We start from the raw sequence: 16341 nt of genomic DNA, 5'->3' as shown, positions 1-16341 counted from the left end.
CACTTGGGTGCAGTGCTGCATTGTCACTGGATGAGACATTAAACTGGGGCCCAGTCTGCCTGTTCAAGTGGATAGAAAAGATGCCATGATACTATTTGAGGAAGAACAAAGGATTTCCGCCGGTGCGCTGGGCAACATTGATCACTGAACCAACTCCATAAAGTACAGATTATGTGGTCGTTTATCTCAGTGTCTACCTACATAACAACAATGACTGCATTATGAGATGAATTTAAAAATACAAGTATCAGGATCAGTGGCTGATATATAAATTCTTTAATTATAATAGAAAAGATAAACATAAAGACAGATAGCAACACTTTACACACTTGTAAAGACAGAGAAACACTATATTTTGTGCTGGTCGAGGTGAAAGAAGCAAGTGCTGGGGTACGTGTCCTTGTACTCTGTACTGACAATGGGAGAAGCCGCCTTCTGTGCTGCATGTAACATCATAAAACTGTTATTTATACCAGTGTACCAGGGAAAAATACCCCCAACATACTTAATCCCCAACCCCAGAAAAGCACCTCATCACCAGTGTTACTGAAGCCATCGTTACAGCCTTAGAACAAGATGGCCAACTCTAGGCGGATTTTGTTCTGTAGGCCCAGTAGGAATTGCCCAAATTCAAATTTACATAGGCTCCTTGCAGCCAAAGAAGGGAGACTTTCATCTTTTCAGTCTGAGCTGTATTCAAATGCAGTCTCCCCCCGCTCCCACTGAGGTGAAAGGACTGGGTGCTAACTCACTGCAACTTCCAGTTCCCATCCATTGTCGTCTTATTATACAAAGCTCATCGAAAGGCCTAATAGTTTAGACAGAAATGATAATTAGAAGTTGTTCTCGATTTGGGAAAGATGGCTGAATGCTCATTCTTTCCTATCCTGGTTAGGGAGATGCATGCCGTAGCCTGAATCTGTTCGCTCCTGGTATGATGAGCAGCGTCAGGAAGAGACTCTTCACGATCCTGGTCAGGTATTTGTGTCCTGGTTTTACGGTCAGCAGGACTTCATTAATATGTTCACCACTACAATTTAAAAAAAGGTTAAAACATTATTCCTTAATATTAATTTACCAGCAGCATGAAATAAGTGATCTTTTACTGTCAGTAACTTCGCAACTATAATAAGTTCTCTAATAGAACTATTTTATTACTTAAAACAGATGATCTGGTCATTATCATATTGCTGCTTGTGGGAGCTTGCTGTGCGTATTTTGGCTGCCGTGTTTCCTACATTACATTACATTAGTGACTACACTTCAAAAGTACTTCATTGGCTGTAAAACGCTTTGGAACGTCGAAGTCCTGTATAAATGCAAGTTCTTTATTTTTTTCTTGAATAGAACTATTTTATATGTAGTTTTTGATTAAGAGGTTATTCACAACATGAAATATTGTACAGGTGCACGATACTTTATCCGAAACCCTTGGGACCAGCTGTGTTTCGGAATTCGGAATTTTTTGTATTTCAGAATGGATGAAATGGACAAGAGGCGGGGGGGGGGGAAGTCGGACCTCACCGGGGGTGGGGGGAAGTCGGACATCGCGGGGGGGGGGGGGGGGGGGGGGGAAGTCGGACATCGCGGGGGGGGGGGGGGGAAGTCGGACATCGCGGGGGGGGGGGGGGGGAAGTCGGACATCGCGGGGGGGGGGGGGGGGGGAAGTCGGACATCGCGGGGGGGGGGGGGGGAAAAGTCAGACATCGCGGGGAGGAAAGTCGGACATCACGAGGGAGGGGCGAATCGGACTTCTCGGGGGTCGGGAGGGTAGGGAAGCTTGTTGAGCCTGAGGAAAACGCTTCTGCTCCTCCTGGCCCACAAGCAGTGCAATAAAAGCACTTACCTCACGGTTCCAGCCCTTCGCACCTCCTTTTACCTTACGAGATTCCCGGTTTACCCTCCATTGCACTGGAAATACCAAGAGACGCTCCACGAAAAAACTTGCGGTTTTCAGAGGTTTTCGGAAGTGCGGATAAGGGATAGTCTGCCTGTATTATACTTTTAATAGTTACAGACCTTTATTAAGAAGTTGTTTTTCCTTTAGTTAAACATCAGCATTTACAGAACGGGTCACAGGAACTGCAGAAACCAACACTTGCAAAATTACTGCTTGCTCATGATTTCCCTTCGTCTCCTTCTCTCCTGCAGGTGATAACTCTGCTGCAGTACAGTTCCACAGTTTCCAGCCACCCTGCAGTACCTCAACCAAATTGGTCATTCTTTGTTTAAGAGACTGGACAGTGAATGCTGGAAGGCTAATTAATCACAGGAGGCATCACCACAAAGCCCAACTCTGTCCTCAAGTGCACTTTCCAGCAGGAGATGCTGGGTAGTGACCACGTTAGAGAACCTTGGCTGATCTGTTACTCTGGGTAAGATCAGCTAACTTGATATGTGGAACCTTTTATGGTCTGTATGACAATGACAATGGCCTAGAAGATAAAGGCATGACATGTAACACTAAGCCACACATCCCAGAAGATCCTATGTTTGATCCCCAGTCAGAACAATGGTACAGGTACTATAAAACAGCCCAAACATAGCTGGGCTACAAAATGGGTGAAATCAGTCAGGATTCCCACTCCTGAGCATTTTTTAAAGTGACCTCAGGCTGTAAAGTGTGAAATATACATATGCTGGGTGTGGTTAGAATTGTACTCAGCAATAAAGTCCTCCATCTTTATGTAGCCTGCCAAGTCTCTCCGTCATTGAATAATGGCTAGTTGGGGCAATCCCGATAGCGCAATGATTTTATCTAGCTAAGCCGCACAGTCCAGGTTTGATCCCCAGTCTATAGTAAGTGGTACGACAAGTCCCATCGGAGTCGTGCATTGTGAAAGGGAGTGGAGGGTTTAAGGGGGAAAAGGAAAAAAAAAAGTCAGGGCCCTGCTCCTGCCTGGAATTTACCCCAGCATGAAGTGCGCATGTGTTGATGTTGAGCGAGGACAGGACCAGGCTTTGCTGTGATGCCCCATATGGTTAAATAGGCAGCCAAAACTCACCATCAAGACTCTTCATTGGATTGTTCCTTGGGTGTCAGTACAGGTCGACTATCCTTTATCCGAATTGCCGAAAACCTCTAAAAACCGAAAGTTTTTTCGTTCAGCGTAAGTCGTGCGCACGACATGACCAGAGTGGCGCACGACTTACGCTGAGCAGGGCAGAGGGTCACAGAGTTCCCTCCTGGGTAGGAGATTGCAGGCCGAGCCGGGCAGTGTGAAGGAGGTACCGGGAGAGTGAACCCAATACAGCGGCCCGTCCGATATTCTTTTCTCCCCGACCCCCCCCCCCACCCCCCCCCCTGAACCGCGGCCTGTCCGATATTCTTTTCTCCCCCCCCCACCAGACCCCCGACCTGATTTGCGGGCCAGCTTAGTAGGAGTCAGCCGATATCCGGCTTTCCAGAGAAGCAGGAAGGGGAATGAGACACGGAACAGTCGCAAGAGGTAGCCTGAACTTTTAAAATTTATATTAAATACAAATTTCCCAGTCTTATAATAATACCTTCTGAAATCCGAAAAATTCCGAAAACCGAAACTCAGCTGGTCCCAAGGCTTTCGGATAAGGGGTCGTGTACCTGTACCTGTATTCCATGCTGAGCTGGAGAAAGAATTCTTCGGGCCTTGTGCACCAAGAATATTGATGCTTTCCCCCGGGTCCTGTGGAAAGGGTGTGCAACCTCCCTCCAAGGCCACGTTCCCGCTCTGGGGTTATTAGTTCCGTTCCGAGAGCTCTGCCAAAGCAGGGCCAGGAATGTTAGACATTTTCTAGAGTTCGTGGACCCACCTGATGTTTCCAAACCAAGAGTTAAATGTGAACTGTAGAGGGAGCCATGGATAGCCTGGCTTTAGATGAAATGTAAGTTCAAACTTCGACAGTGCATCATAACTTGAGAAAAGATACTTCACGCTGCGAAAGGCAAAGGAAAAGCAACAATTACGGAGTGAGACCAATCTGAATACAGCAAAGACAACACAAATTCAAATCATTACACAGGATTGTGACTGACCCCTTAACAGTGAATCCACATTTAGGGATGATTTCTGTATTTAAGGAGGCAAATGGGAACCTGAGTTAATACACAAGACTTTGTGTTGCCAATTTCCTGTCAAGCTTTCAAATGTTACTCCTAGCCCCAATTTTTCTTTTGAATACGGTTTTTGCTCTGTGCAGTCGGTCAGTCACTTCAGTCGAGGGGGGGGGGCAAGATTTAGGAGTATATGGCGCACAAGTCTAAGCATGACCTGGGAACACAGACATTTACCCATGTATAATGTCACAGACAGACTGGGATCACACGTGGACACAAAATTAAATCACATTAAATTCTAGAGCGGCAGATATAAATACAATGCCCAATCACTTTGGAAAGGGAGTGGGAGATAGAGAAAAGTTAGAGGCTTCAAAATCTGGACTCTTCCATTCCCACCTCCCCCTCCCCCAATGATTCTACTACTAGATAATTCCAAGCAGTCTGTAACCGCTACACTTACTCGGTGTGCTGAATCTCAGTCTTCAGAATGTCAAATTTTGATCCCCAGTTCAGCAAATATTCCAATTCATCACCAAGCAACCGACATTGACTCACCACTAGCGAGACGTCAAGTAAAAGCTAGAAAGGCAAAGAGAAGCAGAATGTAACCCAAACCAGAAAGGACTGCTCAAGCCTTTCAATCTACCAGAGTGCTTCATCTCTTACAGGGCTGGAAAAACTCAGGAGCCCTGGGCTGTGAACTGTATTAAAGCACAGAAAGCTGAAGACAGATCAGTAATCCAACAGCCACACTGCAGATTATAGTTTTCACCCTGTATGTTATACGGTGAATCAGACACACTTCAGACTCCGTCCTACTGGTTAAGGTTTTCTAGAATTTAGCCAAAATGAAACTTACGAAAGAGGTAATCTGTCCTTGATCAAATTGGTTTACGAACACTTTACACCTAAATTGCTGTTTACAACACAAGATTTTTGTTTAACCAAGAAACCAAGTTGAAGGTTCCGGTGTTTAAATTCAGCAATTAACAGCTATATCAGGGTTTGGGACATTTCTGAATCACAATGTTATAACACTGGAGGAGACCATTTGGCCCATCATGCCTGTGCCGACTGTCTGAAAAAGCTATCCACTTGTCCTATTCCGCTGTCCTTTCTCCACACCCTTAAAAAAAACCATTACCTATTTATTTACCTCCCTTATAGATAATTATTATAGATAATTATTATAGATTCATTTTCTACCACTGTCTGTTAGAGTATTCCAGGTTCTAAATACCTTCTGCATGAAAAAAGTCTCTTAACCACTCTTTGTTCTTTTGGTGAATATTAAACTTACGCTCTTGGATATGAAACAGCCAGTGGAAATTTTTGAAAACTACTGAAACATGTCAATTCATCAAAATACATATGTACTCTCGTAGGCCCTTCTCTGCAGTCTCTCTCACTGTGCCCACCCCCTCCCCCCATCTGAAAAGTTGGGACAGTTCAGTCACAGACTTCACTATAGCTGCCAACATGTTGCCCTGGTCAGCTGACACCAGGTACACTTCCACACCAACATGCTGATTGCAAAAGGCTTTCCTTCTCCTCTGATAAATTGCAAACCAACAGCAGAGTGCTCTGACAAGAACTCTGCCCAAGAACTGGTAAAACACATCCAATGAGGGGAGGCCAAGTATGAAAGTCAGACCAGACTACAATTTCAACTACTGACCCTTTGGGGTTACAGGTAACAGATTGCTCCACTTTCTGTTTTTTCAAAGAATTCTACCTACTTGCTTCCTCCCCCTCAAAAAAGGAAGCTGTAGTGATGGCAGTGCCACTAAGCCGCTGATAAACTACAGAACAAAAAAAGCAAAATACTGCAGATACTGGAATCTGAAATTAAAAACTGAAAATGCTGGAGATACTCAGCAGGTCAGGCAGCATCTGTGAAGAGAGAAACAGTTAACGTTTCAGGTCAATGACCCTTCATCAGAACTGGAAGAAGTTAGAGATTAAACAGTTTATAAGTACAGAGGCAGGGAAAAGAAGTGGGAGCAGAAGAGGAAAGAACAAAGAGGAAGATATGTGATAGGGCAGGAGTGATTAAATGATAAAAGGGATGATGGTGCAATACACTCCAGTCAGATCTTGTATCCGTACCATAGGGAGCTGCCATTCATTTGGGTCTATGCTATGCCAACTGCCTCGACTCTTCCAGTACGTCATAATCAACTCATGAACAAGCTTAGAGTGTGAAGGTGCTTCTTCCTCTGAAAAATAAATCAATAAACTAAAAATTAGTGTTTTTGAATAGCAATCAGTGCGTTATACAGAGGAACACTTTTCATGCAGATCCGACTGGAAATATAAGGCCATATTTTGCAACCCCTATGGGTGCATACGAGGTGCGCACACACCCGCAGGGGCCGCGCAAGTGCCAGGTTTAGGCATGTAAAGCACATGCGCTAAAACCCGGCACCTGCGATCTGCCAAGAATCTTCGACAGCTCCTCCGCATCCCCGGGAAAAGGGCCTGTGGGTGGAGAGTTGCGCTATTTGTCCAACTTCCGTCTGCTGAAAGGCTGTGGAATTCTTACGCCTGGTAAAAGCAGACGCAAGGCCTGCTTTTACCAGCATAAGAGTTTAAAAAATGAAATGTTATCATTCACTTATACATTAAGATCCCTGTCCAATAAGGTAAGTTTATTTTTAGCCCCGTTAAAACATATAATTGCACCCCCCCAAATAAAAGGTTAAAATATTTAATTAAATGCCATTCTAATTAATTTTATATATGTTAAAAAAATTATTTCATGTGTTCATGTATTTTAAGTCATCGCCATTCATACTTAAGACAGTTCCGTACGTACGAACCTGTCAAAAGTATGAATGGGGATTCCCTTCTTTCATTGGTTGGGCCGGCCCACGTGATTCCAGGGGTGCGTGCGAACCGCATGCGCCCCTGGGATACGCGGGCCTCTACGCATTTCTACCAGGAGAGGCCCAGGATCGCAAGCCTCCGTATCTCCTGGACCACCAGGTAAATGCTTAGAAAATTTGATGATCGGAGGCATCCGCCCGCGGGAAGCCGCCGATCGCAAATTCAGGTCCACGGTTTAGTTTTCAAACCAGGATTAACAGCACAAAGAACTTGATAAAATTTATGAATTGAATTAACTTACTTGTTGAGATTTTTTCCCTGAAGTATACAGGTTATAAGCAAAACCAGGTTACCACTAAATGTCTGAATGCTGCTTTGTAATAATTTAAAGATTGCTTGAGCAGCTAGTATGACATGAATTTGTGCTGGAGGTTGCCATCCATGAGCTGTTTCTGTGCGCTTTGATGTTTTAATTATATATAATGTACAGCACAGAAACAGGACATTTGGACCAACTGGTCTATACAATGTTTATGCTCCACACGAGCCTCCTCCCACTCCTCGTTTAACCCTCTCAGCATATCCTTCTATTCCTCTCTCCCTCAGCTGTTTATCTAGCTTCCCCTTAAATGCATCTATGCTATTCGTCTCAACTGCACCCTGTGGTAACGAGTGTCACATTCTCACCAATCACTTGGTAAAGATGTTTCTACTGAATTCCCTATTGGATTTATTAATGATCTTATATTTATGGCCCCCAGTTTTGATCTTCCCCCACAAGTGGAAACATTTTCTCACGTCCAACCTATCAAACCCTTTCATCATCTTTAAGACATCTATCAGGTCACCCCTCAGCCTTCTCTTTCCTTAACTGCAAAATCTGTCCATTGCATCAAAAAGCACATATAATAGTTCCAAATAACTTCAATTATTGGTTTTAAAACCAACTGTATTGGATTCCTACAATTAATCCTGCAGCCATATCCAATTTAAGCAGAACTTTCAACTGATGACAGCATTCCAGTGCATCACATCCCTTTCCATTCTAACCGTGAACATTCCTGTTTTTTCAGTAACCATCAGTCTTTTGCCTCAAGCCACACCAAGTTGCCAGGACAAACTAGCCATCCATGGCAAACTAATGATTATTTTTTCTAGGATAATAAAACTTGGTATTGCTTTAAGTGGAGATTGGGGCCAAGGCACAAACTAAATTTAGTTTTAAACTGGTCATTTTATGGAAATTCAAAGCAGAAAATCTTTGGGATGCTCATTTAAAGGTCCAACTGCACAATCTTTTAACTCACCGTCCAACTCAGATACAAGTTTAATGTCAAGGATTCTCCTGCACTTCTCACCAGGAGAGAGACCAGCACCTGCATTTAAAAACAAAACAAAAGTCAATAAAGTAGTTTGGGGAAAACAGGTCTTAAAATAAAAACAGAAATAGTTTAGAATAGTAACTTTATTAAATAACCCACTGAAAATTATAATTGAAACAACGGGGCTGCATTGTATCTTCTCCTTTGCCTTTGAAGTGCACCCCTGGAAGTGGGACTACACTCCCGATAGTACAGCCATCAGCGTGGCTTGGCATTACATTTGGAGACGGTGGGGGGCAGGTAAGAAGGAAAATCTGAGATCGCACTCTCAATTGGTACACAAGAACAGTAGTTAGCTATTCAGCCTCTCGAGCCTGTTCCGCCATTCAATTAGACCTTGGCTGATCTGTATCTTAACTCCATTCACCACTGGTGTTCCGTAACCCTTATCGAACAAAAAATTAGAAATCTCAGTTTTGACATTTTCAAATCCTCTATTGTTCACAGCTTTGTACTGCTGGCTGAAGTAAACCAGGGTGTGGGGGAGGGAGAACAAATGTTTTGTATCGATTAGTCTCAGTGAGATCATGTTCTCATTAGTAAAATCATTAATGAAGAGGAGTACACTGCTCTCTAATTCATATCACTGGAGGACCCATCGCTGGACAGAGGATTGATTACATAAGCTCTGCTCTGACTAGCTCTACTAAAACATAAAAATAATAGAAGAAATTAGATAGATTCAGAAGAATAAGGTTCTTTAGCCCACTACTATTTCCCATGACACAGATTTGACAACAGGCAGATAGGAGCTCGGTTTCACATTTCATCCAAATGACGGGACCTCCGACAAGGTAGCAGTCCCTTGCACTGGAGTCCTGGCATGAAGCTCAAACCCACAACCTTCTGACCTGTAGGGGAGATTGCTACCAACTGAGCTAAGCTGACAACAGAACAAACCAAAAGGTACAGCTATACTACTTTATGCACTTAGGATCAAGAGTCAAGTATTGTCAGTAGGATCTCAGTGAAGCACAATGGTTGGTATGTGAGTTTTCACACAAGTCCACTTGAACGATGCATTTAAGGGGAAGCTAGATAAGCTTGAGTGAGAAAGAAATAGAAGGATATGCCGATAGGGTTAGATTAAGATTAAGAGGGGTGGGAGGAGGCTCGTGTATAGCATCAATGCCAGCATAGACCAGTTAGGCCGAACGGCCTGTTTTTTTCTGTGCTGTAGACTCTATGTAACTTGATGTAACTGCGAGACACACACCTGCAGTACGATTATAGCACTTGATTTTCCAAACTAGCGTTGAGTCTTGCATAACACAAGGGTGAGGGACTGGTAGTTACAAGTCTGCAACTGGTGGTACTAATCTGAGGCAATTAATTCAGACAGTCACACAGGAGCATACCCAACACACTAAATCATAATGGCTTACGTTAAAATTGTATCTCTGTAATTACAATTGCACTGGTAAAAGACTAATGGATTTATATCTTTGTACTTCCGTGTAATTAAATAACATGCTTACACTCAGGCTCTCCAAACTTCAAGGTGAGCTCCAGGGACTCGTACAGGAATCTGTAAACAGCCTGATTATCCTGGCAGAGGAACAATGTCCACTCCAACAGCCTGAGAAGAGAAAATACATTAACATAAGACTACGAGAACAAATATTAAACATTCCGAGTTTTAAATAAACCCCTTTTAGAGGAGCAGTATTGGAGCAATAAGAGAACAGACATTCAGATGTGCAAGACTGCAGGCAGTTTAAGATAAATTTGAAATAAATAAAGTCTTCTGCAGTCTCCTGTTACTGGCTGTAAAAAAAATCCAAGACATTAGAAAATGTGATGAAATGTTTGCACGGAAACTCGGATTAGTGCAAGAATATCCAGTTTATCTTTCGATCAATACTGTAATACATATATATTTTTCAGATTTTCTTCTTTCCCAGGTTAATTAGCCCCCTATATTGGAACATTTTGGCAAGAATAATTACAAAATTCAATTTTTGTACCAACAATTTCTCCCTGTATATATTAACCCCCATCTATGCAGATGGTGGTCTGTTGCACTACTATGGATTCCCTCTTTTGGTAACTACCATAAAATAAATATAATATATAGGTCCCTGTGCCTCAGATCAATGATTTGCTTTCCTCCTTCCCATTTGTCCACTATTGACCTAGTTTTTGACAGAGTATGGTTCCATTGATGCCATTGGTCTTCCAACATCTCATCCATTCTTTACATGCAATGCTGGGCAGAGTGGCAACAGGCTCTTTGACAGAGAGCGACATCACAGGAGAACTTAGCCAGATCCTGCTTTTGCCCAAAATCCATACAAACATACTCTTGGCCAGTGGTCAGGAATGTGATTCCTGGCTGACTTTTCCCTCCTTAGCCAAGGCAGCAAGAACAATTATAGTGCCTCACTAGTGCGCTGGTCCAGATCAATTAACTGAGCACAGACTGAGAATTGAACCTGGGACTTTCCTCGTCTGAATGGCTCAGTACCACACAGCTTAGAGCATTTACTCACAGCCATCGGACCATGCCTCCTAGGGCTACTCTCAGGAAACACCTCACTGCCACCTCCCATTCTCTGTCTCTTCCATTATATAATGTAAAAGATAGTCCAGGGACAAAAATAATTCACCAGCTTGGAATAATTTCACTGAATCAGTGGTCAAGAGAATAATTCCTGTACAGATTTTAACAGGTCTGAAAGGGAATCATGTCAGATTCTGTATTATGGTAAATAACAGTCGGTCATATTATAATGAATAATAAAATTCTAGTGTGGAATAAAGTGCCACCTTGAAAGAGTGCAACTCCACAGGTAAGTACCATCATTAATAATTCTTACTAGGAGAACTCCCAGCAATTGCAATAATGACCAGCAGAAAACTAGCAAAAATGTTCTCCATTTATATCCTTTGCCAGATGCCTGTTAGCAACCATTTCTGGGAGCTGCTATAGACTGGACATACTGCCAGGGAAAGAGGGGTTTCCTTCAGTACTTACACCACACAGACCAGGGATCGATCTTTGGTGGTTTACGAGATCGATCACAACAGAATGGGCCTTTCTGCCAAATAACTACAGGAAACTTTGTTATCCAGCACGGACGAGACCGACGTGGTGCCGGTTCATCAACAATTCCGGATAACCGAACGCTATAGTAAAAGATACGGAGCTCAGAGCTCCGTATAAAGCAACAAACCCTGTTACAGCTTCAGAACAATCAGCACAAGTTGCAAGCGTCTCTGTAGCTTAGCAACAGCTGCAGCTACACCCTTGCACAGCAACAAATGGAGTAAAAAAAATAAAAGTTACCTGAACCTACTCCTGAATTTTGCCAGTTAACCGACATTTCCGGTTATTTAGGGGCCGGTTAATCGAAAGTTTCCTGTACTAGCAAAAACAAAGAATGGGACGTACAGTCCCCCACTGCTTTTCGCAGGCACGCTCGTGCAAATGCAATCACCAATAGAACATCTGAAGAAAATTTATTTTCCTCTATCTCTGTTACAAGCCCCGTTTTCGTTGTCTGAAAACATGTGCGGACTGTATCGAAACTAGACTGAAACATCCGACGCACTGAGATTAATTGTTTAAATAGGTACATACATCCCTCAGACGCTTTCATGAAAGGTTTTTTTTCCTTTAAATTATGAAGCATAACCTTGTTTGTAAAACTGCAACATGTATCCCAGGTTAGTGAGTGAAATTAACCCAGTGATTGGGAACTACAGCCAACTGAACGGCAAATAGGACGAAAACACAGCCATTTGTTTTAGCGCGAGGATCCCATTCCCTGTTTGTACAGAATCATTGCCAGATGACACTAGTGACTATTGCTGCATTGTATTCATTTCTAAAGAGAAAGCCTTTTGATACAAAACAGAAGAGGGCATTGACGCAAGAAAACTACGAAGCACTTGGTTTGAGTATAAAACAAGGCTTTAATCAACTGTTTCACAACCATGAGTTTCTAGTTACATCACCAGTTCCTGGTTACAAAAACGTCCTGAGCAAGCTGGGCCCACGCCCGAGTATTTATACTTTCCTTGGACGGCGCCACCAGCTGGCCGCCCAGTGTCATCTCATGAGTCATTTCTACATGATGGTAAGATTCATGACAGGCATCACTATTGAAAGGAGCACACCGTGGGGATTAAGGAGAGTGTTATGTTTAAACTGCACATCCTTTTTGAATCTTGGAGATAATTATATTGCTGTCATTAATAACATGTTTACTTTCATTATAAGAGTTTGGCTGAAAGGCTTCTTGATTTTATCTGATATTAGTCACAGAATTAATCTTACACTTTTTTTTGCAAATCAACAGAAATATTTTTACTTTTTTTTTTTAAATTTTTAAATAACACGGATGGTTAGTGTTAGCTTGGCGTGTCAGTGTAACACGCCACCCATTCACATCTTTTAGGACCAGAACTTTAAATGTTTCCCACATATCGAACAGAAGTTCCACCTTACGCAGGATAAACTAAATATCAATTCAACAGGAATCCAAATTTTACAAACAAAGGAACAAAACGAAAGAGCAACCAGACTGGCTCTTTGACAATAAAGTCTGGTGCCAGCAGAGGAAGGTGTAGAATTTGCCTGTCGTGAACCAAGGGTGATTTCTGCATTAACTGGGCTTATGCAAGTAATCAAGGTGATAAAAAAAAGTGGAAATGTTAACTTTGCAAGAAGACAGATGTTGGTTTTGCTTCACATGTTCTTTCCACATCTGTTAGTTTGTTCTTCTTGCAAAGTTGACATTTCCATTTTTAATCCGGACATATCCAGTCACTGTCGCAGACGCAAAGGCTTTTTGCTGACATCTGACCTGCTCCCACTGAAGGGGCTGGAAATCAAGGAGATGCAGGCGGTTTCTTACAGGGAGAAAGGGAGAGAAAGAAAAGAAACTTTCAAGAAGCTTATACCGGCCATTATACTACATCAGGGGTTGCCATTTGTACAATACAATTTTTTCCACATCGCAACAAAGCTAATGAAGGCTGGAGGAACAGAAATTAGAAAGACTCTTGCAGGAAAAAAAGCTATGGCCTTTTCAGTGCCAACGACTGGTAGTGTAAAACCTGCGGGAATGTGAATTAGGCAAAAACATCAGAGTGCAACACTCCAAAGTATGCCAAACTAGAAGAAAGGACTGGCTATGGATGCGGATTTAAAGAAAAAGAAACCATAATGAGGTGTGAATTAGTGAGTAAGCACAGATGTTTCTGCCCAAAATGAATGGAGCACTTAAGACACTATAACTGGCAACTTTGAAATTGACATTGATGCAAATAGATAATGATTATTGCTTTCTGGCCGATATAAGTGACTGGCCATTTTAAACATGAACAATTTAAGTGGTGGGGACTACACATGTAACAGCAGTACTGATCTAGAGCGATTCTTTCCCTTTAAGCACGGTCTTCAGAACTCCGGCATTGAATCAAAGACCCCCATACCTCATTTGAAAACTTTCTGCAAGTTGATTCTCCCCTTCTGTACCAAGATGACAAGGAGAAGAGCTGCTCCAGGTCTCTGCCCCACAGCCAGAGGAGGTTTTCTATCAGGGAGGAAACTGCCACCCTGCATCGCCCTCTGGCAGCACAGCAGAGATTTGCAACTCTCCGCCTCAAGCCCCACACCCTTTGGTGTACACAATACATTTCAAGCCTGTTGCATGAACATCAGCTGCTAAAAAGTGAATGAGGTGCGTGTGTTTCAATACTCACTCCTGGAATTCTTCTTTAAGATGCCACAACTTGGCAGCTTTTTCCTGTAGCGCTTTTTCAGCAAGAACTTTGGCGTGTTGACTGGGGAAGAAAAAAAATATGGTTTAAATAAAACACGAGGAAAATGAAAAGTACATAGGATGAAAATTAGCTGAAATATTAGATAAACTGAGTTGGAGGGCTGCTGGGCAGCTCGGGTGAAAGAGTGCTACCTTTACATGGTGGGCACACCTTCACTGGCCTATGCAGAATGGGGCAGGGAAGGGTGCCCATGAGTATGCTGGATATCTAATGGGCGGCCGAATAGATACCGTCCGAGACTAATTTCTAGGTCAACATGTCATGCTACATGAAAGAAGGCAGGCCAGGGTGATCAATAGTCAGCGTCACCCTTTGGCTACACTAGCCAAGATCCCACCAACCATATCTGTGATCTCTGGCAAGTTTACCTGGGAATGACTAAGTAACCTGTCTTCTCAGGGTCAGCAGAGAGGCAGATGCTGCACTGTGTCGTCTTCTGCAAATGCAAATACAACTACAATGCAGCACTGAGTGCGAGTAGCAGAGAGTGCCATTGAGAGTTTGGGTGAGTGGGGTGTTAGGCGCTGTTTCGGTTTTGTTTCTGCCTTGTTTTTCCTGCCAGCCTCCGGATTAGCAGACAACGCGGAGGCGGAGCGGCGAGGCCCAGTCGAGGCAGCCGGAAGCAGCAGCGGGTGTCGAGCCGAGCCGCAGCAGCGAGGAGAGGCAGCCTAAACAGGCTCCACAGGCAACATTCCAAGGGGAGGTCAGAATTCAAAAGTGACATCACAGCCAAGCTGGTAGGTGATTAGCTGGTTGGTGAGTACTTTTCCTTCCCCTTTAAGCCTTTATAAGTTGGTAAGTTCAATTAAATAGAGGTGTGATATTCATCATCTAGAATCGGGGCAGAGGGTATTTAAAAATAATAATAAATTTAATTAATTACACAGAATGGGAGAGCAGGTGATGTGTTACTACTGCGAAATGTGGGAGCTGGTGGACACCATTGATGCTCGTGGTGATTACATTTGCGATAAGTGTTTGTTGCTAGAGGAACTCCGGCTCAGTGTTGATGAGCTTGAGACCAAGCTTCAGACACTGCGACACATCAGGGAGGGGGAATGTTACCTGGACTCTGTGTTTCAGGAGGTAGTCACACCAATTAGATTAATTAATTCAGATGTAGTCCGTGGTCAGGGACAGGATGGTGTGACTAGAAATGAGGCAGGTAAGGGGATCCAGGAGGTAGTGTTGGAGGAGCCGCAGCCCTTGCTCTTGTCCAACAGGTTAGAGGCTCTTACTCCCTGTGAGGATGGGAACGGGGACTGCGGGGAGGATGAGCAACCTGGCCACAGCACCGTGGAGCGGGGGAGCATTCAAGTGGGGGGAGTTAAAAGAAATGTTGTAGTGGTAGGCTATAGTATCGTTAGGGGAATAGATAGGGTTCTTTACAGCCGAGAGCGAGAGTCCCAAAGGCTGTGTTGCCTGCCCGGTGCCAGGGTTAAGGACATCTCCTCTGGACTGGAGAGAAACTTGGAGTGGGAGGGGGAGGATCCAGTTGTCATGGTCCATGTTGGTACCAACGACATAGATGGGACAAGGAAAGAGGTTCTGCTGAGGGAGTTTGAGCAGCTAGGGGCCAAATTAAAAAGCAGAACCACAAGGGTAATAATCTCTGGATTACTACCTGAGCCACGTGCAAATTTGGCTAGGGTAAATAAAATTAGAGTGTTAAATGCGTGGCTCAAAGACTGGTGTGAGAGAAATGGGTTTTGCTTCTTGGGACACTGGCATCAGTACTGGGACAGGAGAGAGCTGTTCCGTTGGGACAGACTTCATTTGGCCAGTGCTGGGACTAGAATCCTGGCGAATCAAATAACTAGGGCTGTAGAGAGGGCTTTAAACTAAATAAAAATGACAGCGGAGAAGGCAATAGAGCAAGGTAGCAGTGGGGGAATTAAAAACCAGAGCGTGTCAGGAAGGGACAGAATGTATGATGATAAAGGTAAAGTAGTAAAAGGGGTAAAAGCAGGAATAAATTGTCAGAAAACATATTTGAAAGTTCTTTACCTGAATGCACGCAGCATTCGTAACAAAATAGACAAGTTGACGGTACAAATAACTACACATGGTTATGATCTGGTGGCCATTACGAAAACATGGCTGCAAGATGATCATGACTGGGAACTAAACATACAAGGGTATTTGACAATTAGGAAGGATAGACAGGAAGGAAAGGGAGGTGGGGTTGCTATGTTAATCAAGGATGGAATCACTGCAATAGTCAGAAATGATATTGGGTCAAAGGATCAGGGTAGTGAAAGAGTTTGGGGGGAGATAAGGAATAATAAGGGGAAAAAGTCA

General features: G+C 43.4%; 1 protein-coding gene across 3 annotated transcripts in view; it reads right to left on the bottom strand.

Annotated features, from left to right (window-relative positions):
• Nucleotides 1-261: 261 nt before the first annotated feature.
• Nucleotides 262-16341, bottom strand: part of LOC147109619 (outer kinetochore KNL1 complex subunit KNL1-like) — a 110529-nt gene continuing 94449 nt past the window's right edge. For all 3 annotated transcript variants that reach the window (XM_086003695.1, XM_086003696.1, XM_086003697.1), the window contains 7 exons: nucleotides 13960-14040; nucleotides 9726-9826; nucleotides 8173-8241; nucleotides 6146-6255; nucleotides 4497-4615; nucleotides 3790-3912; nucleotides 262-1030 (listed from right to left, as the gene is read on the bottom strand). In XM_086003695.1, the coding sequence (XP_085859821.1) occupies nucleotides 892-1030; nucleotides 3790-3912; nucleotides 4497-4615; nucleotides 6146-6255; nucleotides 8173-8241; nucleotides 9726-9826; nucleotides 13960-14040 (742 nt within the window). In that variant the 3' untranslated portion in view covers nucleotides 262-891. The remainder of the gene's footprint in view (nucleotides 1031-3789; nucleotides 3913-4496; nucleotides 4616-6145; nucleotides 6256-8172; nucleotides 8242-9725; nucleotides 9827-13959; nucleotides 14041-16341) is intronic.

This window comes from Somniosus microcephalus, chromosome 12, assembly GCF_052327205.1.
Source record: "Somniosus microcephalus isolate GS21.2 chromosome 12, FLI_Smic_1.0, whole genome shotgun sequence".
Taxonomy (NCBI): domain Eukaryota; kingdom Metazoa; phylum Chordata; class Chondrichthyes; order Squaliformes; family Somniosidae; genus Somniosus; species Somniosus microcephalus.
Note: the sequence above shows the minus strand (reverse complement) of the source record. Positions and strands in the feature narration are given on the sequence as shown.